The sequence below is a fragment of the Mustelus asterias genome, chromosome 23 (genome assembly GCF_964213995.1).
Source record: "Mustelus asterias chromosome 23, sMusAst1.hap1.1, whole genome shotgun sequence".
Lineage (NCBI taxonomy): Eukaryota > Metazoa > Chordata > Chondrichthyes > Carcharhiniformes > Triakidae > Mustelus > Mustelus asterias.
Window position 1 is genome coordinate 53,318,182 of NC_135823.1, and position 27,728 is coordinate 53,345,909.

General features: G+C 44.5%; 1 protein-coding gene across 2 annotated transcripts in view; it reads left to right on the top strand.

Moving 5' to 3' along the window:
* The first annotated feature begins 784 nt into the window (after positions 1-784).
* The window catches only part of dnaaf5 (dynein axonemal assembly factor 5), a 117,314-nt gene continuing 90,370 nt past the window's right edge, over positions 785-27,728 (top strand). Inside the window, exons 1-3 of one of the 2 annotated variants that reach the window (XM_078240642.1) lie at positions 785-1,332; positions 15,380-15,564; positions 21,523-21,647. In XM_078240642.1, the coding sequence (XP_078096768.1) occupies positions 798-1,332; positions 15,380-15,564; positions 21,523-21,647 (845 nt within the window). In that variant the 5' untranslated portion in view covers positions 785-797. The remainder of the gene's footprint in view (positions 1,333-15,379; positions 15,565-21,522; positions 21,648-27,728) is intronic. The other variant, XR_013500689.1, reaches the window with a different exon arrangement.

Below are 27,728 nucleotides of genomic sequence, written 5' to 3' on the forward strand. Positions count from 1 at the left end.
TTCCCATGTATCTGCTGCCCTTGTCCCCCTAGGTGGAAATGGTCGTGGGTTTGGAAGGTGCTATCTAAGGATCTTTGGTGAATTGCTGCAGTGCATCTTGTAGGTAGTACACACTGCTGCTACTGAGCGTCGGTAGTGGAGGGAGTGAATGTTTGTCGATGCGGTGCCAATCAAGGGGGCTGCTTTGTCCTGGATGTCGATCATAGAATCCTACAATGCAGAAGGAGGCCATCGAGTCTGCACCGACTACAAGCCCACCCAGCCCCTATCCCCATAATCCCATGCATTTACCCAAGCTAGTCCCCCTGACACTAAGGGGCAATTTAGTATGGCCAATCAACCTAACCTGCTCATCTCTGGGCAATAGGAGGAAACCGGAGCACCCGGAGGCAACCCACACAGACACGGGGAGAAGGTGCAGACTCCACACAGACAGTGACCCAAGCCGGGAATCGAACGCGGGTCCCTGACGCTGTGAGGTGGCAGTACTTGCCACCGTACTGCCCATTATTGAATTGTGTGACAATAATAAATCAAATGTTCCTTTGTGTTATTTGCACTGTAAGCATTTTCTGATTCTAACACTCCAGGTGAAAACAGTCCACCCCTGAAGGACTTGGCTCCAATCTTGGCCTTCAATGGCATCTCCAGTCTCTGCCTCACCTCCTCTCTGATGGTTTCGTGTCCAAGGCAACAAGCAAGAGTGTCAATAAAGTTGGCTTTGTTCAAAATGCCGTCAAGCGCGTCCTTGGTAACGGTCGTAAAGCAGCGACCAGTTGCCATTGGTAACGGGGAAGATGGCGGCGGCGGTGGGCGAGATGGAGCAGGCGGCTGCCGTGTGCCAGGCGCTCAGCCGCCACATCAACTGCCTGGGCAACGAGAGCAAGAGCTCCCGGCGCCGGGCGCTGGAGTGTATCCGCGCCGGGACGGTGGAGCAGCAGCTGCCCAGCGGCGTCCAGCAGCGGCTGCTGGCCTCCCTCCTGCGGCCTCTCCTGGCCTCCCTCTCCGACCCGGCCGAGCGCTGCCGGGAGCTGGCCGCGCTCACCCTGGCCGACTTCCTGCGCGCCGCGCCCCGGCCCCACGAGGCCCTGCCTCAGCTCATTCCCGCCGTCGTGCAGCGCCTGGGCCAGCAGCAGGTGAGCGAGCCGGCCGAGGAGCTGCGGCTGCTCCTACTCCAGCTGCTGGTGCTGGCCGTCGAGGTGTGCGGCAGGAAGATGGCCTCCTACCTGGAGGACATGGTCAAGATACTGCAGAGGACCATCGTGGACCCGTTCCCCGAGGTCAAGAAGAAGAGCTGCGAGTGCGCGGCCAAGTATGCCAGATGCACCCCCGGTAAGTGCAGAGGTCGACCTCCTTTGACCAAGATGTGGAGATGCCGGCGTTGGACTGGGGTAAACACAGTAAGAAGTCTCACAACACCAGGTTAAAGTCCAACAGGTTTATTTGGAACCGCGAGCTTTCGGTGCGCTGCTCCTTCATCAGGTGAGTGAGTTCCTTTGACCAAGTTCGGAGGAAGGAATATTGTGGAATGACCTCCTCTGGTTTGAAGTTGGTCAGGATGGCGACCTGAAAATGAAACCCTCAAAGATAAAGTTGAGGTTATATGATGGAACAATGCTCACTCCAAGGGGGCAGACTAAGCTGAACACCCGATGCAATGGACTGAAAGAAGATTTGCAGTTCCAGATAATAGACGCAAAGCAAAATCTACTCATTTCAGCTGAAACAAGTCAAAAACCTGCACTGGTAACCCTCTTGTGTACCTGAAGAGGTTTGCAGTATTTTGCACGGCACAAAGTCATTGACTGCTGAACAAATCCTAAAAAATTACACGGACGTATTCATGGGTCTTGGGTGTCTTCTTGGTGAATATCATCTTGAAGTAGATGAGCGTATGCAACCAATTCAGCATCGCCCGAGGAGAGTTCAGCTCTCCTCAAGTCCAGGCTGAAAGATGAGATGGAAGAGCTTGAAAAAAATGGGAATAATCGAAAAGATGGGAGTAATCAAGAAAGTGACAACTCCTTTAGACTGAATAGCAGCAAAGCAATCTGAAAAGCTGCAATTGTGCATAGAAACTGTTGTGAACACAACTCTTCACTCACCTGAAGAAGGAGCGACATTCAGAAAGCTTGTGCTACCAAATAAACCTGTTGGACTTTAACCTGGTGTTGTGAGACTTCTTACTGTGTTTACCCCAGTCCAACACTGGCATCTCTACATTGTGCATAGATCCAAAGGATCTCAGTAAAGCTTTCAGGTTTCATAGAACATAGAACAGTACAGCACAGAACAGGCCCTTCGGCCCACGATGTTGTGCCGACCTTCATCTGAAACCAAGATCAAGCTATCCCACTCCCTACCATCCTGGTGTGCTCCATGTGCCTATCCAATAACCGCTTAAATGTTCCTAAAGTGTCTGACTCCACTATCACTGCAGGCAGTCCATTCCACACCCCAACCACTCTCTGCGTGAAGAACCTACCTCTGATATCCTTCCTATATCTCCCACCATGAACCCTATAGTTATGCCCCCTCGTAATAGCTCCATCCACCCGAGGAAATAGTCTTTGAACGTTCACTCGATCTATCCCCTTCATCATTTTATAAACCTCTATTAAGTCTCCCCTCAATCTCCTCCGCTCCAGAGAGAACAGCCCCAGCTCCCTCAACCTTTCCTCATAAGACCGACACTCCAAACCAGGCAGCATCCTGGTAAATCTCCTCTGCACTCTTTCCAGCGCTTCCACATCCTTCTTATAGTGAGGTGACCAGAACTGCACGCAATATTCCAAATGCGGTCTCACCAAGGTCCTGTACAGTTGCAGCATAACCCCACGGCTCTTAAACTCCAACCCCCTGTTAATAAAAGCTAACACACTATATGCCGCCTTCACAGCTCTATCCACTTGAGTGGCAACCTTTAGAGATCTGTGGATATGGACCCCAAGATCTCTCTGTTCCTCCACAGTCTTCAGAACCCTACCTTTGACCCTGTAATCCACATTTAAATTAGTCCTACCAAAATGAATCACCTCACATTTATCAGGGTTAAACTCCATTTGCCATTTTTCAGCCCAGCTTTGCATCCTATCTATGTCTCTTTGCAGCCTACAACAGCCCTCCACCTCATCCACTACTCCACCAATCTTGGTGTCATCAGCAAATTTACTGATCCACCCTTCAGCCCCCTCCTCTAAGTCATTAATAAAAATCACAAAGAGCAGAGGACCAAGCACCGATCCCTGCGGCACTCCGCTAGCAACCTGCCTCCAGTCCGAAAATTTTCCATCCACCACCACCCTCTGTCTTCGATCAGACAGCCAGTTACCTATCCAATCGGCCAACTTTCCCTCTATCCCACACCTCCTTACTTTCATCATAAGCCGACCATGGGGGACCTTATCAAACGCCTTACTAAAATCCATGTATATGACATCAACCGCCCTACCTTCATCAACACACCTAGTTACCTCCTCAAAAAATTCTATCAAATTTGTGAGGCACGATTTGCCCTTCACAAATCGTGCTGACTATCCCGGATTAATCCGCATCTTTCTAAATGGTCGTAAATCCCATCTCTAAGGACCTTTTCCATCAATTTACCAACCACCGAAGTCAGACTAACCGGTCTATAATTACCAGGGTCATTTCTATTCCCTTTCTTAAACAGAGGAACAACATTTGCCACTCTCCAGTCCTCTGGCACCATCCCCGTGGACAGCAAGGACCCAAAGATCAAAGCCAAAGGCTCTGCAATCTCATCCCTCGCCTCCCAAAGAATCCTAGGATACATTTCATCAGGCCCAGGGGACTTATCGACCTTCAGTTTATTCAAAACTGCCAATACATCCTCCCTCCGAACATCTATTTCCTCCAGCCTATTAGCCTGTAACACCTTCTCTTCCTGAAAAACATGGCCCCTCTCCTTGGTGAACACTGAAGAAAAGTATTCATTCATCACCTCGCCTATCTCTACTGATTCCATACACAAGTTCCCACCACTGTCCTTGACCGGCCCTAACCTCACCCTGGTCATTCTTTTATTCCTCACATAAGAGTAAAAAGCCTTGGGGTTTTCCTTGATCCGACCCGCCAAGGACTTCTCATGTCCCCTCCTAGCTCTCCTCAGCCCCTTTTTCAGCTCGTTCCTTGCTAACTTGTAACCCTCAGTCGAGCCATCTGAACCTTGTTTCCTCATCCCTACATAAGCTTCCCTCTTCCTTTTCACAAGACATTCCACCTCTTTTGTGAACCACGGTTCCCTCACTCGGCCATTTCCTCCCTGCCTGACAGGGACATACCTATCAAGGACACCCAGTATTTGTTCCTTGAAAAAGTTCCACTTTTCATCAGTGCCTTTCCCTGACAGTTTCTGTTCCCATCTTATGCCCCCTAATTCTTGCCTAATCGCATCATAATTACCTCTCCCCCAATTGTAAGCCTTGCCCTGCCGTCCGGCCCTATCCCTCTCCATTGCAATAACAAAAGACACCGAATTGTGGTCACTATCTCCAAAGTTCTCTCCCACAACCAAATCTAACACTTGGCCCGGTTCATTTCCCAGTACCAAATCCAATGTGGCCTCACCCCTTGTCGGCCTATCCACATATTGTGTCAGGAAACCCTCCTGCACACACTGCACAAAAAGTGCCCCATCCAAACTATTTGACCTACAAAGGTTCCAATCAATATTTGGAAAGTTAAAGTCCCCCATGACAACTACCCTGTGACCCCCACACGTATCCATAATCTGCTTAGCAATTTCTTCCTCCACATCTCTATTACTATTTGGGGGCCTATAGTAAACTCCTAGCAACGTGACCGCTCCTTTCCTGTTTCTAACTGCAGCCCATATTACCTCAGTGTGCATATCCCCCTCAAAGTGCTTTTCCGCAGCCGTTAAACTATCCTTGATTAACAATGCTACTCCTCCACCTCTTTTACCAGCTTCCCTACACTTACTGAAACATCTATACCCCGGAACGTCCAACAACCATTCCTGTCCTTGTTCTACCCACGTCTCCGTAATGGCCACAACAGAGGGAGGTGGGGGAGTTTCTTCCCCATTGAAGAAATTGTGCCACAACCTCCCAAGGCAAAGGCCTTTGCTACCCTAGATGTGAAGGATGCAAGTGAAGTTGCATGAAAGCAGCAGTTCCGGACTATGTTCTGGTCACCAATAGCAAGGTACAGATGGTTGGGCATGCCGTTTAGCATTTTCTAAAAATTCATTTGTGGAATGTGGACATAACTGGCTGGGCCAGCATTTATGGCCCATCCCTAATTGCCCTTGCACCATGTGGCTTACTAGGCCATTTCGGAGGGCAGTTAAAAGTTGACCGCATTGCTGTGGGTGTAGAGTCATATGTAGGCAAAACTAAAGGACATTAGTGAACTACATAGGTTTTTAGAACAATTGGTAATGGTTTCATGGTCATCATTAGATTTTTAATTCCAGATATTTATTGAATTCAAATTTCACCACTTGCCATGGTAGGATTTGAACCCAGTCCCCCAGCGTGTTATCCTGGGTCTCTTGACTTGCTCGTCTAGGTAGAACACCACAATTCCACCACCTCCCTCTGCGACCCCCACCCCCTGCTGCTTCTACGGCTTTAGAAGAATCTCAATGCCAACAGCATGGGATAGTCAATTTTGCAAGAGTGGAAGCGATTGTGGAAGACCTGCTAGTGTAAGGATGTGGAGATACAGTGGAAGCAGTCAGTACCAGAATCTAGTGAGACTGCTAGAGAGAGTTCATAGTTTAATTTGAAGCTGAATAAGAAGAAACTGCAACTGAAGATGAATGAAGTCATGTACTGATACTGAAAAGAGCTTGCCGTGATCCGGATAAAGTGCAATGATTGGATTTGTGAATAACCAAGCAAAGTTCTTGCCTAGTTTGTCATCGGACTGTGACCCTCTACACAAGCTCGCTGCAAAGGATGTTCAGTAGTATTGAGCCAAAAAACAAGGAGCTTTCACCCGCATCAAACAACAAGTGACTAACGCCAGTGCTGAGGTACTACGTTATCAATGATGAGGTCACCCTGCAGTTTGATGTCAGCAAGCCCAGTCTTGGGACAACGAAATGTGTTTGTATTCAGAGGGTTAATGCAAACTGAACAATGTTCTGCACAGATTGAGAAAGAATGCCTGGCTATTGTCATTGCTTGTGAGTATTCTAGTCCGTAACTGTTTTGGCGAGATGGTGAAAGTAATGTGTGACCACAAGCCACTTCAAAGCTTCTTAAACCATTTCTGACTGCTCCAGAGCATCTGCAAAGGACGTTACTTCATTTGGAGAGATGTCATTGGGAAGTGAAGTACAAGCTGGGGAAGCGGATGTACATCACTGATATGCTGTCAAGAGCTGCACTTTCTTTGTTGAAAGTTGCTGATGTTCGTGCAGAGTTGAATCTGGAAGATTTCACATCAGAAGCAGCCACACGACATGCTCTGGAAGTTATCAACCCGGCAGAGGCATTGAATCTGACAGAGAAGCATCTTGCTCGAATCAAGCAAACTACGCAACGAGTTGCAGCTCTCCAGGTGCTGCAGGAAGTAGTGATGGAGGGATGGCCGGAAACCAAGAGCACACGTATTATTGTAAGAGAATATTGGACAGGAATGAAGTGATTATTCAAGATTTTTTATTATTTATTAGTGTCACAAGTAGATTACATTATCTACATTGTTACATTATCACTGCAACGAAGTTGCTGTGAAAATCCCCTCATTGCCACACTCTGGTGCCTGTTCGGGTACGCTGAGGGAGAATTTAGCATGGTCAATCCACCTAACCTTTTGGGCTGTGGGAGGAAACTGGAGCACCCGGAGGAAACCCATGCAAACTCCGCACTGACAGTGACCCAAGCCGGGAATTGAACCCCGGTCCCTGGTGCTGTGAGGCAGCAGTGCTAACTACTGTGCCACCATGCCGCCCAGCAAGATAGCATCTTGTACAAAAGAGCTAGAGTCATCCCTAAGAAGATGAGGAAAGAGAGGCTGAAGCACATCCCAGCAAGGAGTCTGGTCTGAGGAGGGTAAAGTAATTGCTCTGCTGGCCAGACATAAGCAATGAGATAAAGGTCCATATCAGTTAGTGTGATGCTTATAATGAACTTCCAGTTAAGCAAATTGAAGAGCTGCTTATGACCCATGACATCCCAGTCAGACCATGGATGAAGTTTGTTATAGATTTTATTCATTCTCACTGGAACTGATTATCTTGTTACAGTTGACTACTATTCAGACTACTGGAAGTTGGACAATCTGATGTCAATGACCATCAGTGAGATCATAGAATACTTGAAAGTACGACACTTCAGTCATTATGGCTTTCCTGACATTGTGATGAGTAATAATGGCCCTCAGTTCACAAATGAAGAATAAATTCAGCACTCTGTATGACTGCAGTGTCCCCCAGTCAAATGGAAAGGTTGAGGCAGCAGTGAAAATTGCCACAAGGATCAAAAGATCGAGTAGACCCAGTGCAGATATGTACAAGGCAATCCCAGAGTGGAAGAATACACCACCTGAAGGTATGAAAAGTAGTCCAGTTCAGTGCTTAATGTCACACCGTAACCAAGCTACTCTACATCTGGAAAGTATGCTTTCTATGGTACATCTGTAAAAATCGGTGAGAGTCATAGCGGACGTGCCAAATTTCCTTAGGCTTTTGAGAAATTAGAGGCATTGGTGGGCTTTCTTAACTATAGCATCAGCATGGAGGGACCAGGACAGGTTGTTGGTGATCTGGGCACCTAGAAACTTGAAGCTCTCAACCATTTCCACTTGGTTCCCGTTGCTGTCGATATTTGGGCAGAGAACCAAAAGCATGGTTGTAGTGATAGGTTGTAGATTTCAAGGAGAAATGAGGTATAGCTCTTGGGACCAAAGGGATCAAGGGATATGAGGGGAAGGCGGGATCAGGATATTGATTTTAATCAGCCATGATCAAAATGAATTGCCGAGCAGACTCAAAAGGGCCGGATGGCTTACTCCTGCTTCTATTTTCTATGTTTCTATGTCTTGGAGGAGAGATTTCCAGGGTTAATGCTTTGGTATCTGGGGGTGTTTTGCCACTGGTAGAACAATTGTAGTGTTCTCTCACAATCCAATGGGGGGGAAAAAAAAATTCTCTTGAAAGAGGTCTCAAACTCTAATCTCTGGCTGTCACCCACCGCAATAGGTGCTACTGTGTGCTTGCTGATTTTTTCCCCTGCCGCTACCACTCTTGTTCCCTTCAAATTGCTCATTATTTCCCACCTTTACCCTTCCCCTCGTCTCATGCTCATCTTTGTTTCATGAAATCCAAGGGCTACAAACATGAACGTTCTTGGTCTATGTCAGGTCACCCATTGTAAGATCTGGCACTTCTACATCAAGTATTACCATGTTTCTCCAAAACTGCCTACAGCTTCAGAATAATCTTGGGAGCTGGGCAAGCCAGAGTTACTTTTTTTAAAACCTTGGGACTGCCCTTGTTTGGTTCCAGTTCCACTCCCATCCCTATCCATTTAATCATTGCCAGAGAATCAGCTAAAATGGCTTCTCTTGCTGCTCCTGCACAGATTATTCCAGAGTTACCCAAAGGGTCTATTCTTTTCCTCCTCCAATCCATCACGCAAATCAGCCTCCCATCCATTGACTCTGTCCCCACTTCACGTTGGCTTAGCAAAGCAGCCAGCATAATTAAGGAGCCCATGCACCCCGGACGTTCTCTCTTCCATCTTCTTCCATTGGGAAAAAGATATAAAAGTTTGAGATCACGTACCAACTGACTCAAGAATAGCTTCTTCCCTGCTGCCATCAGACTTTTTAGAATGGACGTACCTTGCATTAAGTTGATTTTTCTCTCAACCCTAGCTATGACTGTGACACTACATTCTGCACTCACTCATTTCCTTCTCTGTGAATGGTATGTTTTGTCTGTATAGCGCGCAAGAAACAGTACTTTTCATGGTATACTAATACATGTATCAAATCAAATAAAAAACCAATAATATTCCTTGTCTACTTGCTGTCCCTTGTTGATATCTGAAGATCATGTTCCACATACACGCTGACGATTTTCAGCTCTGGCTCACCACTACAATTTACTTCAATTAAATATTTGTAAGACTGAAGCCATTATTTTCATTTATCACAGCACAGACATTGTTCCCTAATCACAGATTTCACCCCCTTTCCCTGACCACTGTGATGCTGACTGTTTGCAATCCCAGTATTCTGTTTTGACGAGAGCTGAGCTAGACTGCCTAATTCCACCCCTTTGTAATGTAGCCAGTCTGTGCCGCTACATTAGCCCAGTTGCTGCTGAAAGCTAGTATGCTGTAGTTGTGCTGCCTTTGTTTCTAGTCTTTTGGTTTGAGGAGACAGTGTACTTGCTGAATTGTTATCTAGTCATCCATTGGTATTTCTGGCACATCACATTTAAGGATCATTACGTGACTATCCTGGTCAAAGTTCCTTTTCTTCACAGCTAATGACTTTCTGAAGTCTCTCTCATTAATTTCTTAATCTTAAAGATTAAGTTGATCTGTGCCGTTGCTCATGATTCCTTTCACTGCAGCCTGATCCTAACGTTCTATTACCACCACCACCTCTAACTCTGCTTTTCCCACGCTGCAGACCTTCCTCCACCTCTCTAAGCCTTCTGGTAACTTATTTCCTCTGCGATCTTAACCTTCTGCATCTCCACTGATTATCATACCACTCAACTTCCTTCCTATCTCCCAGGTAGCTAACGTCATTAATGGTTACCTTTCCTTGCAAATGTAGCCAGTGCATCTCCAGCAATGATTTATCCCCCTGCCCTCTCAGTTACCTTCAGAATCTCCATATGTCTGATCTTGATGCCCCGTCGTCGTCGTCGTCCTCCTCCTCATTGTCTACATGCTGCTTCTCAGAATCTAAATGTGGAGATGCCGGCGTTGGACCGGGGTAAACACAGTAAGAAGTCTGACAACACCAGGTTAAAGTCCAACAGGTTTATTTGGTAGCAAAAGCCACTAGCTTTCGGAACAGGCTGTTCCTTCGTCAGGTGGGTGGGAGTTCTGATCCCAAACAGGGCACAAAGACACAAACTCAATTTACATGAATAATGATTGGAATGCGAGTCTTTACAGCTAATCGAGTCTTCAAGGTACAGACAATGTGAGTGGAGGGAGCATTAAGCACAGGTTAAAGAGATGTGTATTGTCTCCAGACAGGACAGCTAGTGAGATTTTGCACATCCAGGCAAGTTGTGGGGGTTACAGATTGTGTGACATGAACCCAAGATCCCGGTTGAGGCCGTCCTCGTGTGTGGTACATTGGGGAAACAATGCAGACGCTTCGACAACGGATGAATGAACACCGCTCGACAATCACCAGGCAAGACTGTTCTCTTCCAGTTGGGGAGCACTTCAGCGGTCACGGGCATTCAGCCTCTGATCTCCGGGTAAGCGTTCTCCAAGGTGGCCTACACAACACAATGATAGCGCAGAGTCGCTGAGCAGAAACTGATAGCCAAGTTCCGCACACATGAGGACGGCCTAAACCGGGATCTTGGGTTTATGTCACACTTATCAGTAACCCTCACAGCTTGCCTCCTGGACTTGCAGAATCTCATTGGCTGTCCTGGCTGGAGACAATACACATCTCTTTAACCTGTGCTTAATGCTCCCTCCACTCACATTGTCTGTACCTTTAAGACTTGAAGCTGTAAAGACTTGCATTCCAATCGTTATTCATGTAAATTGAGTTTGTGTCTTTGTGCCCTGTTTGTGATCAGAACTCCCACCCACCTGACGAAGGAACAGCCTGTTCCGAAAGCTAGTGGCTTTTGCTACCAAATACACCTGTTGGACTTTAACCTGGTGTTCTTACTCTCAGAATCTAGACACGGTACAGCTTCCATATGTGTATATGGAGAATGTTTTGTGTCAAAGCCAATGTTGTGTGATTTGTTTAACATGATTCAAAGCAGTTAGCGAAGTCAAAACTAAGTCAGAGCCTTTCCTTGCTGAGTGAGAATTTATTGACTTGGTTCAGTGCCAACACTTATCAGCCACACCCAGTGTCCCAGCTATCCCCTGTTAATGCTATTTTAAATGGAACAAATGATCAATAAAATAAACAAGTTAAAGAGGAGGTGACAACCTTGGTGAGGCACTGTAACAAAAAAATCAAAACTTCAAAGGAAACTTAGCCAAATCCCACATTAAATGTCCAATTATCCATCATCTGTTTCACTAAACAGTTGACATTAACAAATCTTAATGATGTATTTGACATTTTTAAAAACAATTTATTTGACAACCGTTAGTTATCTCTCCTTGTCCACTTTGCACAGTTGATCAAAACATCCTATCCTCCAAGGAGCTTGGTGGATTTTCCCTGACTACGGTTCCACTCTATTCCATCCAGTTGCAGGCAGAATATCACAGTCCCTAGGTGACTGACTCTGGAGTTTGCACGTTCTACCCGTGTCTGCATGGGTTTCTTCCGCGTTCTCTGGTTTCCTCCCACAGTCGAAAGATGTGCAGGTCGGTGGATTGGCCATGCTAAATTGTCCCTTAGTGTCCCAAGATGTGTAGGTTAAAAGGATTAGCCATGGGAAATGTGTGGGATTATAGGGATAGGGCAGGGGGAGAGGGCCTCAATAAAATATTCTGTCAGAGAGCCAGTGCAGACTCGATGGGCCGATTGGCCTCTTCCGTGCTGTAAGAATCCTATTCTACGATCTCTTTGGCTTTCTACCTCATATCCTCATATCTTTATGAAAGCACCAGTAGAGGTAGCTTTCTACATTAAAGATATGCATCATTGTAGTACTTAATAATTATGTTTGGTGGCACAGTGGTTAGCATTGCTACCTCACAGCGCCCGGAACCTGGGTTCAGTTCCCAGCTTGGGTCACTATCTGTGCGGAGTCTGCATGTTCTCCCCATGTCTGCGTAGGTTTCCTTCATGTGCTCTGGTTTCCTCCGACAGTCAAAAAGACATGCAGGTTCATGGCATTGGCCATGCAAAATTCTTCCTCAGTGTACCCGAACAGGCGCCGGAAGTGGCGACGAGGAGATTTTCACAGTGACTTCATTGCAGTGTTAATGTAAGCCTCTTTATAACACGAATAATTAAACTTAATGCTGGTTTAGTGCTTCCAGTTCAGACCAAAAGGTTCCTAGAAATAGAGACACCAGTCAGCCCCTTGAGCCTTTTAACATGGGCGTATGTTGAAGGGAACCATGAATGGAACATACTGAAAAAAGGCTGCGTGAGCAACGGAAAAGGAACTATTTGGGTAGATATGACCAGATTTAGTTACCGTTATTGGAACAATAAGAGGACAGTCACATGCAAATGGGCTATGAAAGAGAGTTGCTTTGATTGTTGAAATGGCAGAGAGGTAGGTGGAGCAATGACCATCTGAAAATCAATCCACAGAATGGAAACATCTCAAATCTTAAATGTTTTGTTCATGTGTCCAGAAGATGTGGGCTTGATGAACCTGATTGCCTCCCCAATCTTTCACTCTTTTCATCTGCAGCTAATATTTACTATTTGGCCACATGGTTGTGCATTTTTTACTGTTCCATAGTAATGGGGTATATATTGTAGAATGCATCTAATTTCGTCCTCAACTTTAACATTGGAATCAATTATTTGTCTTAATTCTGCAGATTGAAGCAGACAAAATCGCTGTGTTCGAGGCACGTATTCGTTCATATCTATTAATAAGCATTCATTTTAAGAACACATTCATGAAGGAAAGAGTGTTCATACAACAACATTTGAGTATTGAAAGAGGGAGTGAAATATTGTAGCACACACTAAGTGTCTTACAGAAGTTTAGGAAATTGTGCGCGTACTCTGCTGGTCTGCCTGCATCTGTGGAGAAACAGTTAACATTTCAGTTCAGTGTCCCTGCGACAGAACTCTGAAGGGTTGTCAAACTGAAACATCAATTCTGTTTCTTTGCAGAGATGCTGACAGATCTGCTATCTAATTGCAATTTTCTGTTTTTATTTCATATTTCTTGCATCCATTATATTTTGCTCTCAGATTTAACAAAAATACTGTGTTTTGGCATGAAACAAGCGCTGCAGTAAACAAATAGTTAAGAAATAACTTGAGGCTTTCTGAACATGGTCTGTGAGTGCAGACATAAATGGACCACCGTTAAACCCTGGAAATAGGCAGTTCACCCAGTCACTGATGTGAAAATTCAGAGAGGTGAGTGTTGACAAAGCTGTTTCACAACCACTGGCGAAGTCCCACAGCTTTCAATGGAGCCAGAGCCATTACTGTGCTTCCAAAAGCTTGGTTTTCTGGACTCTGAACTTTTGAAGGGAGTGTGGCTTGGCACTGTGTCATTTGCCTGCCTGGAGAATGGTTGAAATAATTTTTTTTTAAATGGGACAAACTGCACAGTTTTGGCATAAAAATTTGATTCCAATCAAATTGTCCCAGAGAAAATATTTTTCTTTTCAAATAAGCATTTTTAATAATTGTAGATTCCAACTGGTAGTTGTGCAAGCAGAACAGCTGCTTGCTGCTTCTGAGTACCTGCAATGGGATAGCAACTGCAAAGCATTCTATCACGTCCCTGTGATACTTCTGGCAGCAAATGTTGAGAATCTAAAAAGCATTTGAATTTCCTGAGCTGTACCTTTGCAAAATGTCCAAGTTTGTGACATTAAAATTACTGCAAATATTCCAAGAGCCTATTGCGGGACAAGTGGATTTTTCTGGCTTCCCTTTGGGCAAATGAGCAATGATGGGTGGTCATAACTTTTGTGATGCGATTTGTCACACATAGATATTAATTAAAATAGTTTGCTGTTTCTCGTACTGGTCCTGTAGTGTAAAACTAAAAATCTAATTTTGAAAATAAATCCTGATAACATAAACTTGCGGTGTCCATGACAAACAGTCTTACAATTGTGTTTTGCTAAGTTTTTTTTTAGCCACTTGTAAAAGTGGCTCAAAAACTGACACTTTGCAGTTGCGGAATTTAGAATCCTTGTTATTCCTCAAAATGTCTTCATGCTGAGCGTATGAATGTGTTTTAATTCTACTGCACATATATCCAGAGCTTCATAACAGTGGAATTACGGCAGTTTTTCTGCATTAATGATGCATAAGTGATGAAACTGCCTCTGCCAGTTTTTGCCTCAGTACGACCAAGGCAGTTTAAATGCCACAAAGTAGTGTTGAGATTTGAAAGCTGCTGCTGAGCTCATCATACCCACTACCATTGGAATCACTGCAACTAAAATTCAGATCTCTTGTTGAAAATGCATGGGCATTTTTATTGCTGAAAAACAAGAGGCATGTCAAAGCTTTTCATCTTGCACTCATCAGGGCACTTGGCAAGAATACCAGTATAAGTGGGGGGAGGGGGAAAAGAATTTATATTGTATGAGAAGAAAATGCTGATTGATTGGCAAGTGGACTCTCGGTTGTCAGTGTAATTCTTTGCCTGAGGGTTAGTTAGCAAATGCTGTCTAAATGTGGGATCACAACTAATGTTGGACAATGTATTTTGAGTTTTGCAAGCACAGGCTGGTTGGGTACGGTCTGTACCTTGCCCATTGCAAACAGCGGTTGGGGCATGCTATTTAATATGATCTGCCAGTCTTTGGAACATATGGCCAGCACTGACAGCCAATTGTCAGTCAGGCTCACAGTGTGATATGTTTGTGTGTACAGGAAGCTACATGTATAAATACACAAGGCCTTGTTCTTTGTAAACAGAAATAACATGTACACACATTGCACCAGCTTCAGCTGAACGAAGTAAGTGACAACCATTTGCTGATTTATTCCCCAGGGCAATGCCTTGACCAATCAGGATCAAGCTGCCGGGTTTAAAATTTCAAACAATGTTTGGCAGTTATCTGTCAGTGGCCGTCAACTGGTACATTGTACATGGCAACACCTTAACCAATCTGAGTCCACTTGCCAACCAATCAGCATTCTCTTCTCATACAGTATACCTTATTATTTTCCCCTTATACAGGTATTCTTGTGAAATGTCCTGATGAGTACAAGACAAAAAGGTTTCAACATGTCTGGTTTTTTTTTCCAGCGATACCCAAGTTCTGCACATCCAAATGACTACCCGCATGTTTGTGAATGAGTTCATTCTACTCTTTGTAATTGCTTAAAAATGGAGCATCGTGTTTTTTTTTAAAAAAAGAAAATCTATTAAAAGTCAGCATAAATCATAATGGAAGCAAACAACCAGAGTAATGGCAAAACTAAATTGATTTCTGATCAGATTGAGAGCCACGGGGAAAGATTTTAGTTGAAGAAGTATTTGTACATGATGATTTCTGGATAAAGTTGGACTATTCATTCGGTTTTTATTTCCTTTTTATAGAAACATTTCACATGCAGTCTGAATCTCTAATAAAACCGTTGATGCAGACCATATCCCACCAGCATTCAAAGGTCCGTGTGGCAGTTATACAGGCAACGGGAACAGTCATACAGTATGGCAATGGGAAATCTGTTGATGATGTTCTCTCTCATTTGGCACAACGACTTTTCGACGATGCACCACTGGTGAGGGGAAATTTTACCTTATCATTGAGTTGTCACTGTTCAAGTGTAGGAAAGTGTGTAAATATGTCTGTTGCTTTTACTTATGTCAAAAAAATAAGAGGTGTCTTGTTGCAGACAAGTTACAATCATTGCACTATGCTTAAGAATTACAGGGTACACTTTCTGCTTTCCAAGCCTAATAAGAAGAAATTCAAGGGCACATTTTTCCAAAATGTATTTCTAGGAGGCGAGACTTCATTGCCAGGAGGACAGAATTGACTCTTGCATTTACAGGTATTAATTCAGGGTAGTGTCCTAGGTCCAACCATCTCAGCTGCTTCATCGGTGACCTTCCCTCCATTGCGACTGATGTTCAGCACCATTCGCAATAACTCGGATACTGAAGCATTCCTTGTCCAAATGCAGCAAGACCAGGACAATATTAAGGCTTGGGCTGACCAGTGGCAAGCAATATTCACACCACACAATGACCATCTCTCCTTGAGATTCAATGGCATTGCCATTATTGAATCCCCCACTATCAACATCCTGGGAGTTACCACTAAATAGGAACTGAACTTGGCCAGATATTTAAATATTGTGGCTACATGAGCAGGTTCAGAGGTTTGCAATTCTGCAGTGAATACAATGAGAAGGAAAAGAGAGGCTTTTAGAAGGTACAAGGGGAGCAAATCAGCAGAGGCATTAGTGGAGTACAGAACATGCATAGTGGAGCTTAAGGAAGCAATTAGGAAAGCAAAAGGGGGGTTGGGACAAACTTTGGCTGGTAAAAGTAGGGGAAGTCCCAAGATGTTCTATAAGGATATCTATAGGAAGAGGATAACCAGGAAAAGAGTAGGGCCCATTTGTGACCAAGGGGCAATCTGTAGGTGGAGCCAGAGGATATCAGTAAAGTGTTGAACAAATACTTCACATCCATCTTCATCCAAGAGAATGAGGACGAAGGTATGGAATTCGGGAAGAGAGACTGCAAGGTTCTCAAGCAAATTGACATAGGGAGTGACAAAGTATTGGAGGTGTTGGTGAGCATAAAGTAGACAAATCTCCAGGTCCGGATGAATTGTGTCCCAGGCTGCTGTGGGAAGCAAGGGAGGAGATTGCAGGGGCTCTGACCCAAAGTTTTAATTCCTCTCTGGCCACGGGGGCGGTGCCAGAGACTGAAGAATGGCTAATGTGATTCTATTTAAGAAAGATTGTAGAGATAAGCCAGGGAACCACAGACCCAGTGAATCTCATGTCAGTGATAGGGAAACTATTGCAAAAAATTCTGAAGGCGAGAATCTATTTGCACTTGAAGAGGCCAGAGTTTGGTCAGAGTTTGAATTAGTTGTAACTCCCAGGATGTTGATAGTGGGGGATTCAATAATGGTAATGCCATTGAATCTCAAGGGGAGATGGTCATTGTGTGGTGCGAATATTGCTTGCCACTGGTCAGCCCAAGCCTGAAGATTGTCCTGGTCTTGCTGCATTTGGACCTGGAATGCTTCAGTTTCTGAGTTGTTGTGAATGGTGCTGAGGATCAGGGATAGTCAGCGTGGCTTCGTCAGAGGAAGGTCATGCCTAACAAATTTGATTGAATTTTTTGAGGTGGTGACCAGGTGTGTAGATCAGGGTAGTGCAGTTGATGTAGTTTATATGGATTTCATTTTTTGACGAGGTCCCAGGTGGGAGACTTATAAATAAGGCAAATGCACATGGGATGCAGGGTAATTTGAGAATGTGGATTCAAAACTGGCTTAGTTGTAGGAGACAGAGGATGATGACAGATGGCTGCTTTAGTGACTTGAAGCCAGTGTCTAGTGACATACCACTGGGATCTGTACTAAGTCCCCTTTTATCCGTCACTTATATAAACAACATAGATGACTATGTGGGGGGTGGGATGAGTAAGTTACGCAGATCACGCAAAACTTGGGGGGGTGGTTAATAGTGAGGTTGAGGTCTTGGGCTATAGGAAAATATAGATGACGGGATGGTCAAATGGGCAGATAGGTGGCAGATGGAATTTAACCCTAAAAGGTGTGAGGTGATGCACTTTGGCAAGGAAGTATTCAATGAATGGCATGACACTAGGAAGTTCTGTGGAACAAAGGGACCTTGATGTGTTTGTCCATAGATCTCAAGGTGGAAGGGCATGTTAGTAGGATGGTGAAAAAGGCATATGGAACTCTTGCCTTTCCCAATCAAGGCATAGATTCCAAAAGCAGAAAGGTCATATTGCAGTTGCATGGAACTTTGGTGAGGCCAAACCTGGAGTGCTGTTTGCAGTTCTGCTTGCCACATTATAGGAAGGACATGATTGCACTGGAGGGAGTGCAGAGGAGGTTCACCAGGATGTTGCCTGGGATGGAACATTTAAGTTATGAAGAGAGGTTGGATAGGCTTTGGTTGTTTTCGCTGGAGCAGAGAAGACTAAGGGGCGACCTGATTGAGGTGTACATGATTGAGATGCATGGATAGGATGGATAGGGAGCAGTTGTTCCCCTTAGTTGAAGGGTTAGTCACGAGGGTACATGAGTTCAAGGCGAGGGGTTTGGGGGGATGTGAAGATGATCATTTTTATTCACAGATTGGTGACAGTCTGGAATGCCCTGCCTAGGAGGGTGGTAAGAGGTTGCCTCGCATTCTTTAAAAAGTGCTTCAATAAGCACTTGAGACAACATAACATTCAAGGCTATGGTCCAAGTGCTGGTAAATGGGATTAAAAAGAATCATAGAATCCTTACAGTGCAGGAGACCATGTGGCCCATCGAGTCTACACCAACAACAATCCCACCCAATCCCTATAATTCCACATATTTACCCTGTTAATCCCCCCTGACACTAAGAGACGTGGCCAAACAACCTAACCTGCACATCTTTGGAGTGTGGGAGGAAACTGGAGCACCCAAAGGAAACCCATGCAGACACAGGGATTGCATGCAAACTCCATTTGGACAGTAACCTGAGGCTGAAATTCAACCCGGGTCCCTGGTGCTGTGAAGCAGCAGTGCTAATCATTATGCCACCTCTTAAAGTTTATTTATTAGTGTCACAAGTAGCTTACACTGCAATGAAGTTACTGTGAAAATCCCCTAGTTGCCACACTCTGGTGCCTGTTTGGGTATACTGAGGGAGAATTTAGCATGACCAATATACCGAACCAGCACGTCTTTCGGACTGTGGGGAGGAAACCTGAGCACCTGGAGGAAATCCACCCAGACACGGGGAGAACGTGCAGACTCCGCACAGACAGTGACCCAAGCCGGGAATCGAACCCAAGTCCCTGGTGCTGTGAGGCAGCAGTGCTAACCACTGTTCCACCTTGCCGCCCTGCAGGTAGGTAGGTCAGGTACTTCTCACTTTTTGTTGGTGCAGACTTGATGGGCCAAAGGGCCTCTTCTGCACTGTGAATAACAGACCTCCTGACTCCCCAAAGCCTGTCCACTATCTATAAGGCACAAGTCAGGAGTCTGATGGGAATACTCTGTACTAGCCTGGATGAGTGCAGCTCCATCAACACTTGAGGTTTAAGCCAGTGAAAATGAATATTCATCTATTAGAAGTTAAATACTTCATGCAAAAAGAAACATTGAATCTGTCCAATGGATCACAAAGTTGGCTGTAGTTGGATCTTATTTTTCTGACAAACTATGAGGGTACATTGAGTGCCTTGTCCTATCACAGGTAGTGCAGGTTCAAGTTCTCCATCTCGGACATGTACTCTACATTTTGTTTGACTTTGTCAATACCTCCATTTCTTCTCCCACTTACCATCCCGCTGAGCACACTTATGTGATTGAAATTGTTTTCTTTCTGGATCCAATGCTTTTAATGCGCTTGGGTTGGTCGAGATGGGACTAAGTTTTAAAAAAAAGAGTTGACCAAAATAAAATATTGAGGAGATAGAGAGGTGGACAAGGAATCCCAAAGACAGAGAAAAGAATTGGATGGATATATTATATCAATTTCCCACTCCATTTCATGCATGTCTTAAGGGTGTATTTTCTCGAGGTGACCTAGGTTAAGAGGATAGGAGATAATTTATGCAAATATTCTGCAAATTTTCTGTCCCCATTTTAACATCACATGTTTGCCTTTTTATGTATTCCTGTTATAAATGCAGATAGAGATATTTATAATCAAAGTATCTACATAAACTTGTCTTACTACACTTATAATCTCTCGACCCCGATTAACTACAGATTAGTTACCTATGATTTATCTCTACTTGACTTTTATATCTTCTTGACTGTTGCATTGCACTGAAGACAAGGGGGGAAAATATGAAGTATATGCATTTTACATTTTGGGCAATTACATTAACTTCTGTCCTTGGTAAGTAATTGTGATAAAATAGTCATGTCTGTTACTGACAGTGCTGTTCTATCATGATTTTCTGATCAAGGCCAGAAATAACTTCCATTGTAAAGCAAAATGAACAGTTGTTGATAATTATAGAATCATAGAATCCTACAGTGCAGAAGGAGGCCATTCGGCCCATTGAGTCTGCACCGACCACAATGCCACCCAAGCCCTATCCCCACAACTCCATGCATTTACCTTAACTAGTCCCCCTGACACTAAGGGGCAATTTACCATGGCCAATCCACCTAACCCACACATCTTTGGACTGTGGGAAGAAACCGGAGCACCCGGAGGAAACCCACACAGACACAGGGAGAATGTGCAAACTCCACACAGACAGTGACCCAAGCCGGGAATTGAGCCTGGGTTCCTGGCGCTGTATGGCAGCAGTGCGAACCACTGTGTCACCATGCCACTCCCAGAATACAGTTCTTCATAATCAACAATATAGTTCTTCACAGTTTCTAATTACAGACCCATGGCTAATGTAGGAATGATAAATTTTCAATGGTTACTAGAAGAGAGTGATTCCTAAATTATAATCTATAGATCATGTGGTCTGACATCAACCAATTGATGTTGATGTCCAAAGATGTGCAGTTTAGGTGGATTGGTCATGTTAAACTACCCCTTATTGGCCCGAGTGTTAGGGGGGAGTAGTGGGTAAAGCGTGGGGTTACAGAGACAGGGCAGAGCTTGGGCCTGGGTAAGAGAGTCCATCGGAGAGTCGGTGCAGACTCGATGGACCAAATGGCCTCCTGCACTGTGGGGTTTCTGTGATTCTATGAATTGCTTTATACAGAATTGAGAAAACAAATTCAGATAATAAGGTAAGAGACATCAGCAGAGCGATGGCTCAAGTTTTGAAGTGAAACTACTTTTGACAGGTTTATATTTGTGTTATGTTGACAAAGTTAGCATATGTATCTTGGGCAATGTAAATGATAGGAGAAAAGGAATAGGGATAGGAATAATTCAGTTCCTTGAGCCTACCTCACCATCCAGTTACATCATGATTGATCTGCATCTTAACTCCATCTATCTGCCTTAGTACAGTGCAGAAGGAGGCCACTCGGCCCATTGAGTCTGCACCACCCACAGTCCCACCCATGCCTTATCCCTGTAATCCCACGCGTTTCCCATGGTCAATCCACCTAACCTGCACATCTTTGGACTGTAGGAGGAAACCGGAGCACCCGGAGGAAACCCATGCAGACACAGGGAGAATGTACAAACTCCGCACAGTGTCCCAAGGCCAGAATTGAACCCGGGTCCCTGGCGCTGTGAGGCAGCAGTGCTAACTACTTGCCACCGTGCCACCCCAAATAGTGATGTCTGTTACTGACAGTGCCGTACTATCATGATTTGTTGATCAAAGCCAGAAATAACTTCCATTGTGTAGCAAAATAAACTGTTGTAGGATAGGAGGATAGATGGTGGGTGTCATCTTACTGGGATAAGTGACTTTTACCCATTGGGCATATTTATGGGAAGGATACAGGTCCTATTTTAATTACACAAACCTTTGTAGGGAATGATACCATATGTTCTGAAATTCTAGTTAATGCAGTGAATTATAATTGTAAATTTTGCACTTTGGAACTAAACCAGGTACGCCAAGCTGTTACAGAAGTAGTGGGGAGCTGGCTGCTGGAGCTCAGAGATCGATATTCTTATTTCCACAAGCTCATCCCTCTTCTGCTGAGTAGCTGCAGTGATGAGATTCCTCACATCAGGTAAAAACACTGAACCGCTCTTTCAAGAACTTATTTTATTCTTCGGATTTTTGTTGAAAATTTGGATTTAGATTACCGACAAACTCCTTTTTTTAATTTGATTTCTCAATGGATTTTGGAATGGTAAACAATGATAAACGATAATTGTTTCAAAGCAAGATGCACTATTTCCCCATGTTATGCAAACAGATGAAAGCAAATAGCTACATTCAGTCTCATTAAATTTCTGCATTGGAAATTGTGACACTCCAAAGTGTTGGTTGGCCTAAACATTAGTGGAAATGCTTTCGGGACATTGGAGCGAGATTGCAATTTGGTGTGTTTATGAAGTATTTTTGAAATTCCATGTAAAAAATCTGTGTTCTGAAAAGACTTTGAAATATTGTCTGACCTTGTGTAATCTGCACAAAATTTACAGGGCATACGTATTCCTTAGGATAACCAGGATTTGAATCTGCTGATCGAGAACTTTGAAGCTCAAATCACTTTTTAAGTAACCTTTTTTCCCCTCTGTTGTAAAAGAATGACTTCATATTAGTGTGGTTTCAGTTTCTTACTAAAAGAACAATATTTTAAATTGTGGCTATGTTTTTGACTCGGTTAAAAAAACATGGCAATGTTTTAACTGCAGCAGTTGTCAAAATAAAATAATAGATAACGACACTACTTTGTGTAAGATTCAGGAACAGAAATGCTGCTGCTTAAGTGGTACAATAAAAGTATGCTCAAGAAGTGATGGTTAACAGTGAGGTCGAGTGTCTTGGGCGACAGGAGGATATAGGTGGGATGGCCAAACGGGCAGATAAGTGGTAGATGGAATTTAACCCTGAAAAGTGTGAAGTGATACAGTTTGGGAGGAGTAATTTGACAAGGAAGTATTCAATGAATAGCATGATACTAGGAAGTTCTGTGGAACAAAGGGACCTTGGTGTGTTTGTCCATAAACCTCTGAAGACAGAAGGGCATGTTAGTAGGATGGTGAAAAAAGCATATGGGACACTTGCCTTTATCTGAATGAGAGCACATTTCCACTCCATCTGACGAAGGAGCAGCGCTCCGAAAGCTTATGGTATTTGCTACCAAATAAACCTGTTGGACTTTAACCTGGTGTTGTGAGACTTCTTATTTTATCAATCAAGGCATAGATTATAAAAACAGGGAAGTCCTGTTGGAATTGTAAAGAACTTTGGTGAGGCCACAGCGAGAGTAGTGTGTGCCGTTCTGGTTGCCACGTTACAGGAAAGATGTGATCGCACTGGAGAGGGTGTAGAGGAGATTCACCAGGATGGCACATTTAAGTTATGAAGAAAGGGTGGATAGGCTTGGGTTGTTTTCGTTGGAGCAGAGAAGACTGAGGGGTGACCTGATCAAGGTGTACAAGATTATGATGGGCATGGACAGACAAGGAGCAGGTGTTCCCCTTAGTTGAAGAGTCAGTCACAAGGGTACACAAGTTCAAGGTGAGGGGCAGGAGGTTTAGGAGGGATGTGAGGAAAAACTTTTTTTTATCTAGAGGGTGGTGACAGTCTGGAATGCGCTACCTAGGAGGTTGGTAGAGGCGAATTGCCTCACATCCTTTAAAAAGTATCTGGATGAGCACCTGACACATCATAACATTCTAGGCTTTGGGCCAAGTGTGGGTAAATGGGATTAGGTGGGAAGTCAAGATGTTTCTCGCATGTTGATGAAGACACGATGAGCTGAAGGGCCTTTTCTGAGCTCTATGATTAAGCAAAAATAGAGAATCATTGCAAGCACCCTTATATTTTGAGAAAAAATCCGAAATAATGGCAGCACTTTTGTTTTGCAAAATACTTGTTCAGGAGCAACTTTCCACAAAACCAGTGAGCAAATGTTGAGATAAACGGAGGGTGATTTTGACTTGATATCGCTCAGCCATCTGTTAAACACTTCTCCCAACTTATGTTGAGATGAAACCACAATCAGGAGAGATACTTCTTCAGTGGCCAAGTCAATGTTGCACATGTTATACTATGGTCGAAGTCAAAATGACTTGCACTGTTTCCTTCATGTTGTCAGATACTTGGTGCAGTGGCGAAATTCAGATTTCTCCACTTCAGGCAAATGGGGAGACTCAACTGATGGCAATCAAAATACTGTGAGCCGAAAAGAGAAAATGATTTAAAAATTAATTTTAAAAGTTAAATTATTTGTCAATTGACCAACAATAAATTGCATTCAAAATCAGAAGGATGTTCCACAGGAGCAGGCTGTGAGGGTAAGGGAGCTTGTTTGTGCACTAATTTGTTTATTTATTTTTCAGTTAAATTTGAGAAAAAAATCGGAGGTTTTTTTTCAAAACATGAAGTAGGCCCAGCAGCAGCCTGGGAAGGTTTTGGAGGGTTTAAAAGTAGGCCGCACCTTTGAGCGGGCAGCGTCGTTAGCGGGCAGCAGAGTGAGCAGGGGACAGAGTGAGAGCTGAAGGGCTTTGGCTCAAAACAGGCTTCGGCGAGAACAGGCAGAGGCGAGAGTAGGTTATTTTTTCTTTTTCAGAAAGTTTATTCCTGTATTTCCCCAGAGCAAAAAAAAATATGCCAGGCAAGATGTTGGAATGCTCCTCTTGCAGGATGTGGGAGATCAGGGAGACCTCCGGTATCCCTGACAACAGCACCTGCAAAAGATGCATTCAGCTGCAGCTGCTAGCAAAGCGTGTTAGGGAACTGGAGAAGGAGCTTGATGACCTCCATCTAATTCGGGAGAATGAGACGTATATAGACAGTAGCTTTAGGGAGATAGTTACACCAAAGCAGCAGAGCACAGGAAATTGGGTTACTGTAAGGAGAGGAAATGGCAGTGTGAAAGGACAGGCAGAGCAGGGTTCCCCTGTGGACGTACCCCTCCACAACAGGTATACTGAATTGGATACTGTTGCGGCAGATGCTTTACCTGGGACAAGCCGCAACAGCCGGAACTCTGATACTGAGTCTGGTTCTACAGCGCAAAAGGGTGGGATGAAGAAGAGGAGAGCAGTAGTGATAGGGGACTCGATGGTCAGAGGTACGGACCGGAGGTTCTGTGGTCGGGACAGAGACTCCCGCATGGTTTGTTGCCTCCCAGGTGCCAAGGTCAGCAATGTCTCTGATCGCGTGCACAGCGTTCTAAAGAGGGAAGGTGATCAGCCAGATGTCGTGGTACATGTCGGTACCAATGACGTGGGAAGGAAGAGTGAGGAGGTCCTAAAGGGTGAGTACAAAGAGCTTGGAAGGAAGTTAAAAAGCAGGACCCCGAGGGTAGTAATCTCAGGATTGCTACCTGAGCCACATGCCAGTGAGGGCAGGAGTAGGATGCTTGGGCGGATAAACACGTGGCTGAGGAACTGGTGCAGGGGGCAGGGTTTCCAATTCTTGGATCATTGGGACCTCTTCTGGGGCAGGTGGGACCTGTACAAGAGAGACGGGTTACACCTAAACTACAAGGGGACCAATATACTTGCAGGGAGATTTGCTAGTGTTATTGGGGAGCATTTAAACTAGATTTGCAGGGGGGTGGGAACCAGAGTGCCAGAGCAGATAGTGGAGCAGGGGTAAAAAGACAGGTTAGTTCAAGCAAAATCACAAATGGAAGGGTAGAGTGTGGTGGAAATAATTTTTTGAGGTGTGTCTATTTCAATGCCAGGAGTATTGTGGGGAAGGCAGATGAGCTGAAGGCATGGATAGACACGTGGAAATATGACATTATAGTCATTAGTGAAACTTGGCTACAGGAGGGGCAGGACTGGCAACTCAATGTTCCAGGGTTCCAATGTTTCAGGCGGGATAGAGGCAGAGGGATAAAAGGTGGGGGGGTGGTATTGTTGGTCAGGGAAAATGTTACAGCGGTACTCAGGCAGGATAGATTAGGGAGCTTGTCTACAGAGGCCCTATGGGTGGAGCTGAGAAACAGGAAAGGTATGACCACATTAATGGGCTTGTATTATAGACCACCCAATAGTCAGCGAGAATTGGAGGAGCAAATCAGCGGAGAGATAACTGACAACTGCAAGAAACACAAAGTTGTGATAGTAGGGGATTTTAATTTTCCACATATAGATTGGGACTCGCATACTGTTAAAGGTTTAGACGGGGTAGAGTTTGTAAAATGTGTTCAGGAGAATTTTCTACATCAGTATATAGAGGTGCCAACTAGAGAGGATGCGATATTGGATCTCCTATTGGGAAATGAGTTAGGGCAGGTGATGGATGTGAGTGTGAGGGAACACTTTGGATCCAGTGATCATAATGCCATTAATTTCAACCTGATCGTGGATAAGGATAGATCTGGTCCTCGGGTTGAAGTTCTGAACTGGAAAAAGGCCAAATTTGATGAAATGAGAAGGGATCTGGGAAGTGTGGATTGGCACAGGCTGTTCTCTGGTAAGGATGTAACTGGAAAGTGGGAGGCCTTCAAAGGAGAAATTTTGAGAGTGCAGAGTTTGTATGTTCCTGTCAGGATTAAAGGCAAAGTAAATCGGAATAAGGAACCTTGGTTCTCGAGGGAGATTGTAACACTGATTAAGAGGAAGAGAGAGTTGTATGAAATGTACAGGCAGCAAGGAACAGATCAGATGCTCGAGGAGTATAAAAAGTGCAAGAAGCTACTTAAGAGGGAAATCAGGAGGGCTAAAAGAAGACATGAGGTTGCTTTGGCAGACAGAGTGAAGGAAAATCCAAAGAGCTTCTATAGGTATGTTAGGAGCAAAAGGATAGTGAGGGATAAAATTGGTCCTCTTGAAGACCAGAGTGGTACACTGTGGATGGAACCAAAAGAGATGGGGGAGATACTAAATGGTTTTTTTGCATCCGTATTTACTGAGGAAACGGGCATGGAGTCTACGGAAATAGAGCAAACTGGTAGGGAGGCCATGGAACCTTTACAGATTAAAGGGGAGGAGGTGCTCGCTGTCTTGAGGCAAATCAGAGTGGATAAATCCCCAGGACCGGACAGAGTATTCCCACGGACCTTGAGGGAAGCTAGTGTTGAACTTGCAGGGGCCCTGGCAGACATATTTAAAATGTCAGTACTCACGGGGGAGGTGCCGGATGATTGGAGGGTGGCTCCAATGTTGTTTAAAAAAGGTTCCAAAAGAAATCCGGGAAATTATCGGCCAGTAAGTTTGACGTCGGTGGTGGGCAAGTTATTGGAAGGTGTGATAAGGGATAGGATCTACAAATATTTGGATAGACAGGGACTTATTAGGGAGAGTCAACATGGCTTTGTGCGTGGTAGGTCATGTTTGACCAATCTATTAGAGTTTTTCGAGGAGGTTACCAGGAAAGTGGATGAAGGGAAGGCGGTGGATGTTGTCTACCTGGATTTCAGCAAGGCCTTTGATAAGGTCCCTCATGGGAGGTTAGTTAGGAAGGTTCAGTCGCTAGGTATACATGGGGAGGTAGTAAATTGGATAAGACACTGGCTCAATGGAAGAAGCCAGAGAGTGGTTGTGGAGGATTGCTTCTCTGAGTGGAGGCCTGTGACTAGTGGTGTGCCGCAGGGATCGGTGTTGGGTCCATTGTTGTTTGTCATCTATATCAATGATCTGGATGATAATGTGGTAAATTGAATCAGCAAGTTTGCTGATGATACAAAGATTGGAGGTGTAATGGACAGTGAGGAAGGTTTTCAAAGCTTGCAGAGGGATTTGGACCAACTAGAAAAATGGGCTGAAAAATGGCAAATGGAATTTAACGCAGACAAGTGTGAGATATTGCACTTTGGAAGGACAAACCAAAGAAGAACGTACAGGGTAAATGGTAGGACTCTGAAGAGTGCAGTTGAACAGAGGGATCTGGGAATACAGGTACAGAATTCCCTAAAAGTGACGTCACAGGTGGATAGGGTCATAAAGAGTGCCTTTGGTACATTGGCCTTTATAAATCGGAGTATCGAGTATAAAAGTTGGAGTGTTATGGTAAGGTTATATAAGGCATTGGTGAGGCCGAGTTTGGAGTATTGTGTACAGTTTTGGTCACCTAGTTACAGGAGGGATGTAAATAAGATTGAAAGAGTGCAGAGAAGGTTCACAAGGATGTTGCCGGGACTTGAGAAGCTGAGTTACAGAGAGAGATTGAATAGGTTGGGACT